This window comes from Heteronotia binoei, chromosome 3, assembly GCF_032191835.1.
Source record: "Heteronotia binoei isolate CCM8104 ecotype False Entrance Well chromosome 3, APGP_CSIRO_Hbin_v1, whole genome shotgun sequence".
Classification (NCBI taxonomy): domain Eukaryota; kingdom Metazoa; phylum Chordata; class Lepidosauria; order Squamata; family Gekkonidae; genus Heteronotia; species Heteronotia binoei.
In genome coordinates, this window is record NC_083225.1 from 72,404,506 (window position 1) to 72,422,607 (window position 18,102).

Consider the following 18,102-nt stretch of genomic DNA (forward strand, 5'->3'; position numbering starts at 1 on the left):
ACCTGCTCTTTCAAGGGGACTGTATCCTCATCCATAACAAGAGACATCCCAGTTCCTGGATCAAACTTCACCCCTTCCACCAGTAGCACTTCCATTTTATTGGGACCTAGTATCAGCTTGTTAGCTGTGTTCAGGGGTGGAATTCTAGCAGAAGCTCCTTTGCATATTAGGCCATACCCCCTGATGTAGTCAATTATCTAAGAGCTGACAAAAAAGAGCCTTGTGAGCTCTTGGTGGAATGGTTACATCAAGGGTTGTGTGGCCTAATATGCAAAGGAGTCCTGCTAGAATTTCACCCCTGGCCGTATTCCAAAACTGCTTCCAGGAACCTGTTCAGTTTCCACAATCTCCCTGGGATCTACTGGAATAGGGAAACAGCTCAGTGTCATCCAGATATTGGTGGCAACTCTGCTCAAATCTCCAGATTGCATCTTCCAGTGGTTTTACATAGATGCTGAAAAGCCTGGGAGACGAGATAAGACCTTGTGGGAGTCCATAGGTAGCGGCCAAGGGACCAAGCACCAATCTTCCAGCACCATACTTTGAAACCTGCCTTCAAGGTAGGATCAAACCACTGCAATATACTTCCAGTTCCAACCCCAAAAGATTGTCCAAAAGGAAAATTAACAGGGTCAACTCACACTCACCCTGTCCTTCTCTCAGTGCAGGTTATCACCAATTCCATAACCAGGCCTGAAACTAAATTGGAATGGATCCAAATAATCCACTGCATTTAGGAACCCCAATGCTGCCTAGTCACTATTCAATCACCTTGCTTAAGAATAGCCCATTTGAGGTTCAACAGTAATTATTGTGCTTGCATCTTGTTAGAAAAGAGGTTCAAGAGTGACTTGCTCCTAAATTAAAGTGGTATTGAGAACATTTTGCCATTAACATTTAGAAGGCTTTTGCATCTGGTTAGAGAAGAGGTTTAGGACTGGCTTGCTGCTAATATAAATATAAACACGTGGCATTGAGAGGATGATAAATTTTGAAGAAAACAAAGAGGCTGCAGAGAGCATTTTGCCAGCCAAATTCAGAAGGTGTTTGTGTCTGTTTAGAGAAGAGGTTAAGGCCTGGCTTGCTCCCAATATCAATACTGAATTGTAACATGAGGCTGATAACTTTGAAGAAAATAGGAATACTCCTGACTTTTGATGAGATGAGCCTCTATCTGGATGCTCATTGGGTGGATTTTTCTTTGTAATACTATAAAGTTGTCTCTCTCTCTCTCTCTCTCTCTCTCGGCTTGGCTTCGCGAACGAAGATTTAAGAAGGGTGCAATAGTCCACGTTTGCTGCAGGCTCGCTGGTGGCTGACAAGACCAATGTGGGACAGGCAGGTCCGGCCACAGCGGCTGCAGGGAAAAGTCTGATTTAGGGTTGGTCCTGTAGCAGTGCGATTCTTCCTCAATCTCCTTTTGTCCTCAAGACCAGCTATGTACTTCTTTTTAATATGTACAAAAGATTTATTATGACTCTTTAAAAAGTTTCACTAAATATATTAGCCAGCAATGTTTGTTTGTATTTCCTGTAATATGAACTGTGATTCCAGGCTGTTGTTTTTCCAATTTCTAGAATCAGCAGAAAAGCATCAAAGGGAAGTCATTTCAGAAACTGGGGTTATTTAAATTGTCCATGCAGTTTTATTGTTAAAGGCCTTGTTCTAAGAACAGAGGAAGAAGAAGAAACCCTGAATTGCTCCTGGCCTGTTCCTCATATGGAAAAATGGTTGCCAGCAAGCCTGGAGAAAGAAACAGATGGAAATGGGCAGCTGAATCTTTTCATTGCATGGAGGCAAACAATATCACCTAGTAGCATATAACATCCAGTAAGCCTCTGTTAATGGAATAAAACACCTTTGTCCAAACCTGTTGGCAACACTATGCAACGGAATATGTTACAAATTAAAGTTTATATTTTAAACATTGCTGAAACGCACCAAATAATTCTGAAAAAAAGCTCTTTTTATTTATGTTTTTGCCCTCTTGCTACACAGAATTATTATAATCCAGAGTAGTTTTACTATGTCAGGTGATTTTTTTGGAAGTTACGCTCTTCAGATAAAACAAAATACTGATGAATCAATGCATAATTTCTTCAGAATAACTATACCACTCTAAAATGACATAAAATTATAGAAGATTTAAAAAAACAATCTGAATTGAGCAGATACTTACTCAAATGCAATGTATGTAACAAGGGTAACAGAAAGAAAAATTGCAGAAAGGCCACAGCCTATGTAGGTGATAAAAGTCAAAACCAGCACTTGGATGGGAGGTAGAGTGGTATTTCTTGATAAATCCTGAGTAGAAAACAAAAATAGGTTTTAATCATGAAAAAAAAGTTTAAAAATCACAGCCCACATAAATTGTTTGAGCCATGATATCAGCACTTCAGTTATGCAGATACGCTTGATTTCTAGGGAAAATGTGATATTTGCTGTCTTTAAAATATTACATCAAACTTCCTTTTTCTACATTAAGGAAGAAATTTCCCATCCAGTCAAATGTGTGGCACTTTAGCCTTGCTACCGGTATAAGGTAAACTGTCTTAAAATCTTTGCCTCTGCCTCAAAACAATAGACAGGACAATGCTTCCTTTTGGAAACTGTAGAGCAAATACATATGCCTCCCAAACTCAACTGTTGCCAACAAGTGTGAAGAAAAAAATGTTATGTCCCTTTAATACACAGTTAATGGGATACTATTTTCCAGGTACCTCCATGTTATGAAGATCTTCATTTCCACACATTAAGCCACTATTGAAGGAACAGAACATTTTTCTCCAGGCCATTTGGCAACCCCACTGAGTCAACATGTGAATTAATAGGAATGCAGCACAACAGGTATTGAAACACTGCAAGATACTTAGATATTTCTCAAAGTCTCTTTGACAGAACATTTCTGTGTACCATTTAACAGTCATAATTCTTTTTTACAATGCAACAAGACCTCTTCTTTGGTTTTGTCATAAAACACAATGTATTTTATTTTAGCTGGCAGGGCCTTTGGCAAATCATCAGCAAGCACTTCAGATGTAGCCATGCCTTGTTTGCCTCCTCCAGCTTCCCCCATAGTTCCACTATTCCAGCAGCCAAGACAGCTTCCTCCCTCCGAACTGTTGCTGTTTCTTTGCCTGACTGCTCCAGCTAAGGTACCTCTGTGCTCCCCACCAACTGTGCCTCACTTGAATTGGGAGGAGAGTTCAAATCAAGGTGGGGACTTAGACCCTGACAATGGGGATTCAAACTGCAGGTGTAATCACAGTGTATCTCAGATAATATATGTCTGTGGCACAGCCCTAATGGAGACCCACAGTGTATGCAGAGACTGGGGAAGGTACTGTGTGTCAGCCAATTTCAGGGAGTCCATCTACTGTCAATTCTTCAGGGGGCTCCCAGCTGCTGAAAATGTATAAGCATTGCCATGTTTCTATTTCTTCCTGTAACTGTCTTCCACTCCCACCCCACTTGTGTGCCTACTGCCTCTGAATCTTTTTCAGGGATAAAGAGCTATTGACTTTTAGTGATACAGTCTCCCAGATATTAGTCTTAACACGCTAAGAACTATACAAAAAATTAACTTTGTGAGACAAACTTTTAAAGAAAATTTTGCATGTAAAAATTAAGTAGCATGGGCTTTTATGGATTATGAAACATGCCTGTCCCAAAAATAATTAAAGTGAAATTCAGCATGTAGGTCATAATCCTGAGGTCGACTGAGAACACATGGGCACTGTCTTGGTTTCTGAATGTGTTATCTGGCCTAGTGTAGGTCATAGCACCTCTCAATCTCTTAATCGTGGTTAATTGTCCCACAGACAATGATTAATTCATGATTAATTGTTCCACAGATTATTTTTTTTTCTGCAGTTCTGCAATCATCCCTGGGGCTTATCTGCACTATCACATGCAGATGAATTTCCCCTCCTTTCTTTTGCCAGCATACTGAGGCTTACCCTAACCATGGCTGGCTTTAAACCAAGACTGAAACTGGCTGGAAAGCAAAGTTAATCATGGATAGTGTAAATACGGGGTTGTCGTCTTGTTGTTGGAAAATACCTGGAGACATTGGGGATGGATCCAGGAGAAGGTGGGGTTTGGGGAGGGGAGGGGCCTTAGTATGGTACTATGCCACAGAGGTCACTCTTCAAAGCAGCCATTTTCTCCAGGGGAGCTGATCTCTGTCAGCTGGAGATCAGCTGTAAAAGTGGGAGATCTGCAGGACCCACCTGGAGGTTGGCAACCATATTAAATGTCTCATAGATCTAACACCATAGGTACCATGGTTATGCCTTAGAAGGAAAGGGAGAGCCACTATGAATGAGAGGAAGGAGAAGAGTGCAAAAGTCTGTGCCAATCTGGTAGATATGATAAAAGAACTAGGAAATACTGCATTTACTCCAGGTGTGTTCAGGGAAAAAAACTAGATATTAAGAGTAGACTGTAGCACTATTACATTGAAGCCTAGGTACAGTCTAGACAACTTTTCAATTAACACAGTTCTGCTCTGTGAGGAGGAAGGCTTTTGACTTCATGCCTCACCCCTAGACGCTTTCAAAACATGGAAACATAAGGAGCTGCTGTGAAAGTGTTACCAGTAAAACTGCAAAGCTTGTGAGATGGTTGCAGCTACAGACAGTTTCATTTGTTCTTCTATCTTTAACCATGCAGCCTTCATAGGCCCAGCCTCCTTTGCCACCTGCCAGAAATGAAACAGCTTCAATTATTTAAACAGAAGACAGTAAATGGTACCATTTTAACTATTTTGAAAAGACAATGCAACTAATAATTCACAGCCACATGGACATACCATTTTTAGCAAAGTCCCAGAATGCACATCTGACAGTCAAATTCTCCTGTTTGCAGAGAAAAAAAAGATGATTTAACATTCTTTGAGTTACTGAAAAACCAATCAAGTATTACATGATGTTCAATAAAATAAAAACACTGTATCAATAAAATAAAAACACTGAGCCTGCCTCGGCGGGGAGGGCGGGATATAAATAAAAAGTATTATTATTATTATTATTATTATTATTATTATTATTATTATTATTATTATTATTATTATTATTATTATTATTATTATTATTATTGAATGAGTCTGTTCTCTTCCAATAGCCTCTCCCTGCCAACCCCTTCAGTACTACTAAACCCCTTTGTCCCTTCTTCATTCTTGCTCCTTTATTAACAGCTGCTCTCTTTGGATTTTTGTCTTGTCTAATGTAGGTTATAAACTCTCTGCATGAGAACTGTGTCAGTTACATGCTTTATAGTACCAACTTTGTATTAAACAGTAAAAGTCACAATAAGACCAAGAGTTAAATGAAGCATACTTCTATTGCCTTTGATTAGAACCAAAGTGAGTACTTGAGAGTTTCATTTTTATTTCTTATTTCCCACAGATATATTGTTTGCAGTTCTGCAATCATACCTGCACTATCACCTTCAGATGGTATTATATATACATTTGACTCTGCAGTACTGGTAAAATATATTGCTTGTAACAGTGAGTATTTGCATAGGAAAATACTTGGAAACTGGGTGTCTTGTCATTCTCCCAGACATGATCAAATCCTGTGATACTGAGGGAATGTTTAAATAATGCAATGTACTCGGAACCTGGAAACCTGACTTCTCCTTACCTTCTGCCAATCAGGAAGTGTACTGGTTGGACCCCCAAGATTCCTCTCAACTTCTCCAAGTCTGGGGAATTCTTTTTGTGTTGGTGTAGTGGTTAAGTGTGCGGACTCTTATCTGGGAGAACCGGGTTTGATTCCCCACTCCTCCACTTGCACCTGCTAGCATGGCCTTGGGTCAGCCATAGCTCTGGCAGAGGTTGTCCTTGAAAGGGCAGCTGCTGTGAGAGCCCTCTCCAGCCCCACCCACCTCACAGGGTGTCTGTTGTGGGGGAGGAAGGTAAAGGAGATTGTGAGCTGCTCTAAGACTCTTCAGAGTGGAGGGCGGGATATAAATCCAATATCTTCATCATCTTCTTCTTCTTCTTCACTTTAACTAAAGTCTGAGCCTGTGCACTTCTTCTGGCATCACTCTGTGTGGTATCTGTGTTGCTCTTGTGGAAACTACCTGTTGCTGGCACAAGTAAGTTGTCTTTCTATATTACTCCTTCTTACCTCTCTGTATCGATAATCAGATTGCTGCCTTTGCCTAGCCTAGCAAATATGCAAGAGCTTCAATAGTCACCCTGATGATGAACAAACAGAAAGATAACAGGGAGGAACTATTTACAGGGGTTCATGAACCCTTACAAAAGATGTCTTCTGAAGCATATATGGTCTATAAAGGCTGGCCCTTTGCTATAGTTTACATATCTCATCAATATGGCTTTCCAGAATCAACAGAACAATAGGAAAATACAGAAGAACAAGCAACATCTTATAGTATTACCCTAAATAAATATGAGCATCCCACTGTAACTGTAAAAGATTTCTGAGCTTTCAAAATTCCAGTCGTACCTGGCTAGGCTTGGTATTCTTTAGAGTAACAGTAACATTCATCTTCAAGTTGGTAACTGTGAGATTAGCAACACTTGATGATATAACACTGCTGATCAGAGATGCATTGTTCAATGAGGGATCCTGAGGTTTTAAAAGAAGCCTTATTAATTGATTGATATATTTGGCCTGCAATACACTGTAGTGAATGTGAAGTGTTTGGACTTAATAAATATTACCTGGAACAAAGTTGTCTTCTCATAAAAATTGAATATAATTCTAGAAGCCAAATCCTTGTTTCTAGATGACAAATTTGTTGTTACTGATGATGGGAGTGAAATGGCTCCAATGCTATTTGTAGGAATTTGAGTTCCTAGTGCAACCTGCCCATTAAAAAAAGAGACAAAATAACTATAGGTGAAAAATAAAGGTGACTGCCTGTATAGTCTGTAGCTGAACAACAGTACTGATGTGTAAGCAGACCTGAATGAAACACAGCTCCGTGCACAATTCATGCTTCAGCCCATGTAGACAGATATCAGCTCTAAGGCAGGGGTAACCAGTTCCATCTTCAGACCTACTCCGTCTAGCTGACAAGTCATTCATAGTAGCAAAAAACATTATCACAACTGAAGTCTTATTTCATTTCCTATAGATTTTGTTTGGCAAATGATAAATTTCCACTTCCATGTTTCCAGAATAAAATTAAAAATATGACATCTTTTTTTAAAATGCAAAAGAGTATTAATCTTTATTTTTATTTCATCTGATTCACAGAAGCATAAGCACCAAATTACTCTATGACCTTCTCGGAATAGAATGCCTGTAAGAGGAAGTTAGAAGCTTCACAGACAGAAGCAGACTTCATGAAAAAGGAAGCCATTACACCAGCCTTCATAAGTTTATGACCTACATTTTTAAAAGCAGCATTAGCAGTACTTTTCAAAAAAATTTAAAAATCTATTTGGTATATTTATTTAATATATTCAGAGCCAATCCAGTCAGTCCTTTTCATGCATGCAGTTAACTGACCACAGGAGAGCAGGTGATGGGGGAATATTACACCTTGAACATTATACATAGGAAGTGGTAGTAGGGTTGCCAGCCTCCAGGTGGTAGTTGTTGATTTCCTGAGGGCCTCAGCATGGTACAATGTCATAGAGTCCACCCTTCAAGGCAGCCATGTTCTCAAGGGGAGCTGATCTCTGCCAGCTGTAGATCAATCATAAAAGCAGGAGATTTCTAGGCCCCACCTGGAGGCTGGCAACTCCACTGATCCTTCCCAGGTTCCACTCCCCAAAACCTTCAGGTATTTCCTAACCAGAGCTGGCAACCCTAGGCCGTAAGGAAGCTATAAAAGGCCTAATATCCTACTCCAAATACTGAAAAACCAGAATACACACTCTAAAAAAAAAAAAAAGCAAAATAAAGGTAACAAATTTAGATCTGTGATTATTTTATCAAATTATTTAAACAGAATACATATGCTAAGACTGAGATTTAAAGGGACAGGCTGCATTGAAAGGAAATAAGATTTAACTATTAACTAACACCTTACTTTGCTGCCAAAATTATCCCTTTTGCAAACTGTTTTTACTGTGATGGGAAAACAGAATGGTACTGTCTATGGGTTGGATCTTGCAGAGGATTTCCAGAGATAGAGGTGTTTTTCACTAATTCCCCCCCTTCCCACAGTGGACTTCTCTCCATCCTCCTAGAGGTTCCCTATCCCCCAGGAACAGCTTTTCAGGTGCATTTGGGGGCTGCAGTGGACGATGAAGTACCAAATTTATTCTTCATTGATGGAAGGATTCCATCTTTCCTTCCATCAGCCTCTTTTTCCCACATTAGGATGAAGAGGATCTTAGGAGATCAGTTTTCAGTGTGAAAACACATCGAGTTATCTAAACTTGATGTGCTTGTTTTCCTCTTAAAATTAGTTTTAGTGGCTGTGCTGTGTAAAAAAATGTTGCAAAGGGATAACTGAAGTAACATAACATATATTTGTACTCTGGATGTGACATCGGAGATCCACAGTTAGTATCTCTCATGTTTCTTTTTTTAACTTCAAAGCAACTTTTTCTCATAGGACACTGTTCACAGTACAGTAGTAATCTATGTTCCCAAAGTACAGCCAGATGCCATTTACAGTTTGCTTTCTGAAAACTAAAAAGTGCCCAAGGTAAAAAGCTGCCCCATGAATTTATGCATTTTTCCTCTGGGATAGTTTGTTACACAAAATTGATCAAAGATATTGGAGTTAAAAAAGAAACCCAACAAGAAGAGTTTATTAAGAAAACTCTGGTCTAGATAACCATTTTTAGTGCTTTGGAGAGATACAGCCTTTCCTGACAATGGAGAGATACAGCCAGTCCAAGCAGGCCTCACTCGCCTGGGGCTCTTCTGGGCTGCCCTCCCCAGTCAAAAAGCCATTAAACCACCAGCCACCCAAAATCACATAAGAGGTGGAGAAAGGGTGGTGCAGGCTTCTCCAGAGGTTAATGAGGGGTGCTGGGGGCATGGCAAAGCCCCTGGTGGCTGGCTGGCTGCCTGCTCTCCTAATTCAGGGATTGTTATGGAGCTTCACCTACTATTCAATGGACAAGTTCGGTGCAGAGGAAGAGGGGGAGCCATCAGAAAGGTTCAGGAGCTGAGCTCCTGATGAATCAGACGCCTGGTTGTCTAATATCTTAGGTTCAAACTATATAAATTTTGTTCCATATTTAAAAAATAGCTCTGATGAGTTATTCGTATTAGTGCAAGTTATTCATTATGCTTACAGAAAGACATGAATCTATACATTCTGTTTCATGTCAACATGTGAAACACAATTATTTTTGCCACCTAGGGTTGCCAGGTCCCCTCAGGCCACCAGTGGGGAATGGGAAGCAGGGCTGTCAGATCCAGGTTGGAAAACTCTCGATATGGGGATGCAGCTTTGGGAGGACAGAAATCTCAGTGGGTACAATGCCATAGAGTCCAACCTCCAATGTATTCATTTTCTCCAGGGCAATTGCTCTCTTTCGTCTGGAGATGAGCTGTAATTCCAGGGGATCCAAGTCCCATCTGGATCACAAAGCAAAACAATTTTTCTACGTTAAGGTGCACTGGAATTTGGCTTGGGGTATGAATGTGTTTCATACTGTTTGGCAAGTGCCATGCTATGTTCTAGAAAATGTGAAGTGCAACTACAGGTAAGGGAGGCTAGGTGAGGGAAGTGACTAGGATGCAGACAAAATCACTCCAAAACAGTTGAGAACAAGGCAGGAAGCCAGGCAGTAGCAGGGAAGGGTGTGGTCAAAAGGCAAGGCTGAGTTTGGATTTGGCGAAGGACAGAATGGAAGAGGCAGCACTGAACATCAAGGTGAAGGAGTACAATAGGGAGACAGGCAGCAGAGGGAAGAAGCAGGAAAAGGCTTCCCTTTTTTATAGTGTCCCAGGTGAAACAAGAAGGAGGAGATTCGAGACAGGCCAGGTGAGGCTGGGGCCAGAGAATCCAATAAGAGAGAAGGCACCTAGCCAGTGAAGAAGCAACAGAGTGAGTTCAAGAAGGAAAAGCAGAGCTAGTCTGGGGAAGGGAGAGGACCTGGGTGCTGGAATCTCTTGTCCTGATTTAGAAAACATACAGAAACAAGAGGGGGAAATATCATAGAGGTTTATAAAACTATCTGATGTGTAAAACATGAGCAGAGAGCTTTCTCTTCCTCTCCTATCATATTGGAATTCACGCTTGGATTCACCAGAAATTTCTGTTGATAGAAGGCACTTGCATCATCAGAGTATGACTTTCTAGCCTCATCCCTTCTGCAGAAGTCAAGTGCCCCTCAAATACTGTTCTTGGGAGAGACAGAGGATTCCCCCAAACAGCAGAAGAGTAAAGTCAATGACCTGCAGCAAGGGAAAATAAATGGTAGGAGGGATCCTCCCTTTGGTCTATATAAGTCCTACCCTGGATCTAACTCCTAGGGACATCTAAAGAAACTGGAGCAGTAGATTCAGGGGGGGGGGGAAATGAAATTAACATGAAATTAACATTTGCAACCAGAAGATGTGGTGATGGCCACCATCTTAAAGAGCTTTAAAGATGGGATTTGACAAATGGAGGATAGCCATTGGTTGATTTATTTAGCTTTTGTGGTTGACTGGAACCTCCATGTTCAAAGACAACATAGGTGTAAGACTGCTGAGGGCAACAATATTTTGTCTTTGTATCTTGTTTCTGTGAGTCTTGAGAGGCAAACTACAGAAACAGGATTTTGTATGAAGTGGACTTTTGGTTTGATCCAACAGGGCTCTTCTCATGTTCTTACATTCCATCCTGAATTCTTTTTTTAAATCTGGATGTTAGAGTTCACTGCAGTAGCAAATATGTTTAAATTTCCATCATCTAAAGTTAGCTGAAATGAAGAAAAAAATATATAAATCCCAGGGCTTACCTGAAGGCATGAGGAATCTTCAACAGCAAAAGAAACACCACTGAAGAAACTGCTGTTGATCTTCAGAACTGCCAGAGCCAGGGAAGGGGATGTCAAATTAATGGATTCTGCCGCAAAGTTCAATTTTAAGCCAATTGCATCCACTATTTTTATTATTCTAGTAAGGTAAAGATGCAAAAGATAATACATTGTCTTTTTGAGTGCTATATAATTAACACCAAAGGTGCACAAATCTTTATATGCCTATTTGAAACCTTCTCACAAATCTTTAACTAAGTAACTAAAACAAACAGAAGGAAAAATATAAAAGATTATACAGTACTAACTTATTCCTTATGTAACAGGTTTGGAAAGAAGTGCAAACATTTCATAACATCCAAGAAAAAGACATTCATAGCACTAAAGCAGCGATCTGGTTGTCACAGCCCCCTTTCCTGAACAGACAGTGTGGGACAAGACCCCCCTCCCACACAGGTATTTGCTGCATTTTTTGCCTGTTTCATGATGTACCTAGGGGGCGGGTATAAATAAAAGAAGAAGAAGATTATGATGATGATATTGGATTTATATTCCGCCCTCCACCCCGAATTTCAGAGTCTCAGAGCGGCTCACAATCTCCTTATTTTTCCTCCTCCATAACAGACACTCTGTGGGTGGAGCTGAGAGGGCTCTCACAGCAGCTGCCGTTTCAAGGACAACCTCTGCTAGAGCTATGGCTGACCCAAGGCCATTCCAGCAGGTGCAAGTGGAGGAGTGGGGAATCAAACCCAGTTCTTCCAGATAAGAGTCCACACACTTAACCACTACACCAAATATGTGTGATCGACCCGGTGGCCAGGACACAACTAGGGAGAAATGGTAAGCACTGGGAGGCACTGGACATGATAGAAGGTTGCTGCCTAAAGAAGGGCCTTGGTGCTGAGCAACATCATTTCCAAACCCAGTAGTGGTTTATGGTGCGTTAGGGGAGAGCGATGAAGCTTGGCACTTCTAAGCACATTATATACGCTGGTGGTGATACACAAGGCTGGTGCAATAGCTGGCCATGTTTGGAACTAGAGTAGATGTGCCCACAGTAAGGCTAATGTGGCCTGCCCCTTAAAATGGTAGCATTCTTATAGATTATTAAGTAGATCGGCCAGTTAAACCCATTCTTGAGTAGGGGTGTGCAAAAAAATTGGGAAAATTGGAATTCAAGAGTATTCAGGGATTAAAAATTTGGGAGGACAAATATCTCCTAATAGCAGATTTAGTAGCCAAATCTGACTTGGGAGATATTCGGCTATTCCTGAATATACTGTCCCACTATACCCTATGGGGCATTGAAGTCAATAGCAAAATAGGGTAATAAATTGCAGCTGGGAAGAAGGAGGTTTGAGGTAGAGACTCCAAACTTGCAGGGCAGCTGCAGGAACCTCCTAGTTTCAAAAAGGTTAGACCAGAGGGTCCAATCCTAGGGGCACCTAAAGAGAGCCCTTTTCCCCTTGGATGAGGAAAAAAGCAACCAGTCACTTTTTTTGCACTGTAATTACAGTGAGAAAAGTGACTCTGGAAGAGAGAGGGTTTGAAAGGCAGCAAATTTGCAGGGCAACTTCTGGTGCCTGTCTACAGAACCCCCAGCTTCCAAAAGGATTGGACCAGGGGGTTCAACTCTAGGGGCACCATCTATGATGGGAAAACTTAACCCAGGCTGCAGTCAGAGTCTCCTAGAGAGTCTCTGCAGTCATCAATTGTACTGAGGGTGCTAGCTTGCAAGGAACATAGTTGCCTAGCAGAACAAATGCTACTGTGGCAATGGTAATTCAATGTACAGGACCTTAGTTCAAATTAGGGAATCTCTCAGATTTAAAAATTGGGTTGTGGGCTTTCTGTAGGGACTGCAGCACAGAACCAGTGCACTGAATGCACTAGTGCCAAGCAACAGAGATGGGACATGAACTTTCTGCATGCAGGAGTTGCATGCTGAACCACAGTCCTACAGAATAAATACTTTTGAGAAATCCTGTAACACTGTACTATAAGAAAAAACATTTTGGAAACCAGGACAGGATACTTGAGTTTTAAAAGATCCTTCTGAGAAGTCAAGACTGCTCAAGGGGAACCTTAACTTATGTGGCAATAAGTTGCACAAATATCATTTCTAGTCTTTTAAAAGCAAGTAGCCTGGGAACTTGTCAATGCAGCGTACTTATTCTAGTTCTTGGTTCTGACATGGCACTAACCCAAAGAAAGAAGCATTCCTATCTATCATAACAAAGCCAAGAGACCAGTCGCTGCAAAAATACTCAAGGCACAGGAACTCCCAGAATTTAATAGAGATACAGAAACTCCCAGAACTTAATAGAGATATCAGCTTCCTATCTCAGTGGACATAACTTTCTCAGCTCTTAGTTTTTCCCAGAATTCAGACTCTGTTGGTTTTAAAAGTGCCACTGGTCTCAAACTTAGTTCTCAGGCATGTTATTAATAAAGGTGTTTATACCCTTTATGGCCTGGGTATATACCAAAAGATGAATGGACACAAATCTGAAATCAAGATTCAGAAAGCTTAGCAACCTGTTTTACAGCAGCATCATTTCAGAAACAGACTGGAACAAATGATTGCTGAACTGCAATTATTACACTCATCATAAAACTCAGGACAATGGAACCCTCAGGTACCCAAACAGGTTGCCCTCATTCCCTCCATGGCCCACAGGGTATAATGGAGCCGAATAGCTGCCAAATTTCAGTGGCTATTCATGGCTGCTGTACTCAGCAGCCAAATCAGATCAGAGAATCTGATTCGGCTATATAGAGCCTGAATACAGTCAATTCAGCTGTTTGGGGGGGGGGGGGTTGTATTTGGTTCAGCCCTATTCTTGAGGTCACATGTTCTTATCGGAGTGAAGTTAGCAGAAAGGCTAACAAAAAGACAAAAAAAACCCAGAAAGAAGATCCCTTATACAAGTTCAGTTTGTTAAGAAAAAATTATTATAAGTTATTGTAAGCTACCATGAATGGGGTTTATAGAAGCACTGTTAACCACCTTCCTCAAACAATCCTTTACTCTTCCCAAAGCCTTTGCTGAGGGTCAAGGAACTACTCAGAACAATCTGTCATGTTTCCTGACCCTCAAGAACAGGTCCTTGAGGCTTGGGAACAGCTTCTAGGGGATGCAAGGGCTACTGAGTGAGGAGGAAGGTGGTAAAGTGTTTTCCATGAAATTGTTCTATTGAAGAATGCTTAGATCCAATTCAGTTATTTATGCATATCTTTACTTGCTTCATCTCTGTAGATTCAGAAGCGTATCAACATTTTGAAGTCTAAAACGCTGTGTGACCACAAGATGCTGGTTTCAGTAAAAAAAGATTTTACGTTTCAAATGAAAGAGAAAATGTATGCTTGAGTATTTTCCCCTATCACAACCATGTACAACAAATAGAACCATATCAGGATGAGAAGCACAGATGCTAAATTACAAAGAAAAATACCTTTTAGATACTGAAAATATTTGCAGTTGAGGATTATCCAGGAGACTACTAATTGTGTTCACCATCTCTTCAGCATCCTTTTGTTCTATTTTTTCTTCAGACAATGTCCTCTCCATTTCAGCTATTATGCTCTCAACAGAATTACTACCACTGGTGGTGGTGACACTGGAAAATTCTGCAAGGGAAGTAGAAAAATACACCAGAATAAACATACATGTACCAAGAATATTAAGGATCAGAAACAGGAAAGTGAAGCATTATGTTGAAACCAGTTTATTTCTTTTTTTTGTCTCAACCACAATCCTGGTTAATGGAAGTGATACTTAATAATTTAGTATTGTAAATATAAAATGAAAACACTATGTTCTGATATCTTAAAAAGAATTTATAGCTCATGTTGGTTTTAAGACACATCACTGTCCCAAGTTTACCTGGGATGCATTTACCTGGATTTCCAGTTGCATTGATTGTAGAATGTATGTCAATAGTACTGGTCATGGCAGATGAGGAAGAAGATGTAGCTGGCAAAACTGCTGTTGTAGGTTTTGCAGAAGATGTAGTATGAGATACTTTAGTTGGAGACAGGATGGACTGGTTTACTAGAGAAGTTGCAGTAGCAGGTTTGGTAGACAATACAGTAGAAAGGACTGTAGTTGTGTCAAAAGAAGGAACAGTAGACAGAATAGCTGGTTTGGTAGATGTAGGAGGTGGAGAAGGAAGGACCACTGAGGTTTGTTTGGTGAAAGGAAGAAGTGTACTTTTAATCTGAGTGAGAGCAGGGGATTGTGCTGTAGGTGTAGTCAGCAGTGGAGGAGACATAGTGATTGATTTGGGAGAAAGAGTTTCAGGCTGGGTTACAGTGCTAGAAGTCATAACAGAAGGGGCAAAAGTTGATTCTGGTGGGTCAGATGAACTATCTTCAGCACAGGTAACATCCTGCATACCACTACAGGGTGGGGAAACAGACATAATTATACAGGTATTCACAACATACAAAGGCAAAAAAACAAACAGTGTTCCAAAGAAACATTGTAATGCTGAAACCTTATAAGTTCTTTGCATGCTAGACAACCTCTGCTGCAAAACTCATGTCCTCTTCAGTTAACTCTTCTGTTTGCACAAATTCAATGGGCGTTTTCGCACTGACCTTCTAGTGGCGCGACCACCCTCTTCACACCGGAGGATCTGCCCGGATTTCGCACAAGAAGCGCCGGCGCACCCAAAAGAGCCGGCGACTTCCGTCGCGAAACCCGCTCAAACGTTTTCCTGCTTCTTGGCGGTTTCCGTTTGAGCGGGTTTCGCGACGGAAGTCGCCGGCTCTTTTGGGTGCGCCGGCGCTTCTTGTGCGAAATCCGGGCAGATCCTCCGGTGTGAAGAGGGTGGTCGCGCCACTAGAAGGTCAGTGCGAAAACGCCCAATGATTTTCATGGAATTCCATGAAAGTTCACAGTGTTCTTCTTCTCTCCATTTTATTCTCACAACAACTCTGTCAGGTAGGTTAGGCTGAAAGCGAATGACTGAATGTGATAAAATACCTTCCATTCCAGAATTTATATCAAAGTTTATTGTAATGGGGTTGCACCTATACAGCCTCAGAGTTTATTTTGCTGGCTAGAGGGAAAGAGAAAAAAGGAGTGAGTGTCTCATCTCCCGAGTATTCAGTACCACAGAAATGTAAAAGGATCAAGCTAGAAGAAGGACAATAACCTTGGTTACACTTTAGCTTTATAACTTTAAGATGTCAAGGGAAAGAACAGAGTTTTTGTTGGGGAATTAAGAGACAGAGGCCATTTTCACATTACCATCCTAAACCGGATGTTATTCATTGTTGACCTGATTTCGAGTAAAGCAATATTGAAATGGGGATTTCATACAGCAAACTCCTTCTATTAATGAACTGTCTATAAAGTGCTATGGTCATTTCAAACTGTGCCACTTTTTCTCCACAGTTTTTTTGCCATGTTTTCTTGGACTTTCTTCCTTTTAAAAAATGTTCTAATGTGAGTGATATAGCATTAAACTGCTATAGCGCTGCAGCACTCATATTAAGAAAAGAGGAAAAAGTCAAGGAAGATTGCATGGCAAAAAAGGGCAGGGGGGAAATGGCATTGTAAGAAGCACTATGGACATTTTAAAAAGCACACCATAGTGATTCAGAAGTGCAACAAAGGGACTAAAAACATAAAAAATGAGTTTCCCTCAAAAGCAGCTCGACCATACTTTGCTAACCCAACTAGTTACTAAAACAGAATACAAAGGCAGCTTGAAATGGACCAGAGGGTCTGTGAGTGGGGGCAGATTATAAAGCACCTAAGTATGGAGAAGAATCTGTTTTAGGATTTCTCTGGACTCCATCTTGAAAAAATGAAGAATTTCTATTTCCCACGTATATTGTTCCAAAGCATTTAGAAAAAATTGTCCATATTTTTTTAAGTTTATCTATGCAGAATGAAGCCTAAAAGATATTTTAATTAATCTTTGTGATTCCCACAGTTTAATCCTAACTACCAGATTCCGAGTTGCATCAGCACCTTTTAAAAAATCATTTTTATATCTTCTGTGTAGCAATGAAGATATCAGACTAAGATCCAGGTTTGAAATCTTGTTTTGCTATGAAAGTTCACTGGAATCCTACATTTCAGTGGACTTTCAGGAACAGCATCGAGGAAAGAAGGCCAGTCACCTTCTCATAGACCAATATACTTCACAGGGTTGTTGTGGGGATAAAATGAACGATGGAATAGTGTTGTAAACTGCTTGTGTCTCCATTGGGAAGAAAACGCAGCATTGATATTATAAATAAAATAAAATAAAAATAGCTACTTGCTGAATAACAAATATCTTGATGAGAAAACCAGGATTAGTACTCAGACAACATGTGATAAGACTTGAGAGGGAAAGAGGTACTCAAAGGCTGATAACAGACGGGTATTTGGGGTGGATAGGAGGCCTCCCAAATCAGGCTGGCTCAAAAAGAAGTGTCCCAAAGCGTCCACACACTCCCCTGCAAGCCATCCCCATCCCATCAGAGGGGCAACTTTGGCATGATCAGATGGCTGTTGCACACCATTCCTTCAGCTGGTTTGGGTTTCTTTTTTTCCATTCATTTTCTGGTTATGCACATGTGCACTCAAGCGCCCTTGCACCTATGTGCTTGAAACTAATATATATTTTAAACAAAAAAAGGCTGGGGGCGGCTTGGCGGGTTCACACTGCCAAGCTGCCTCACTTGTGCACTTCCGTGTCCAGAAATTTGCTACCACTTCAACAGTGATAGCTTTTTGAGTTGCTCTGAAGACACCAGAGGACAGGAGTATGGGACGGAGATGGGTGGTGATGTTAGCATTTGGAAAGATTTTTCATGTCGGTTTATGAGGTGTCTCTGACTCAGCACAAACTGCCTGTCTGTTATCAGCCAATGAGATGTCTCCCAACTTCTATTATCACAAACAGCCTGTGCAAACATTTTACATCTCTAAAATAAATTCCTACAAAGGCTGATGAACTGGTGATAAATTACTTGATGGTGTATGAAGACAAGAAATCATATAAAAATTATATTGAAACAAGCAGAAGATCCACAAGGATTCAAAAGTATCTCATTTTTCCCCCAAAGTATTTTTTTCTTTCCCTTTCCTGAAAGCCTCCATAGCCTCTCCCTTTTAACACTTCCTTCCCTCCTCCCCACTCTACAGCCAACCTACCTTTATCTTTGCCCCCCCCCCCTCCCCAATC

The 18,102-nt window shown here is 40.8% G+C and overlaps 1 protein-coding gene across 1 annotated transcript in view; it reads right to left on the minus strand.

Moving 5' to 3' along the window:
• ADGRG2 (adhesion G protein-coupled receptor G2) overlaps window positions 1–18,102 on the minus strand; it is a 59,191-nt gene that overhangs the window by 11,532 nt on the left and 29,557 nt on the right. Inside the window, 8 exon segments of the mRNA XM_060234039.1 lie at window positions 2,180–2,304; window positions 4,599–4,702; window positions 4,814–4,859; window positions 6,480–6,602; window positions 6,698–6,841; window positions 10,895–11,051; window positions 14,368–14,542; window positions 14,814–15,313. Coding sequence (XP_060090022.1) covers window positions 2,180–2,304; window positions 4,599–4,702; window positions 4,814–4,859; window positions 6,480–6,602; window positions 6,698–6,841; window positions 10,895–11,051; window positions 14,368–14,542; window positions 14,814–15,313 — 1,374 coding nt within the window.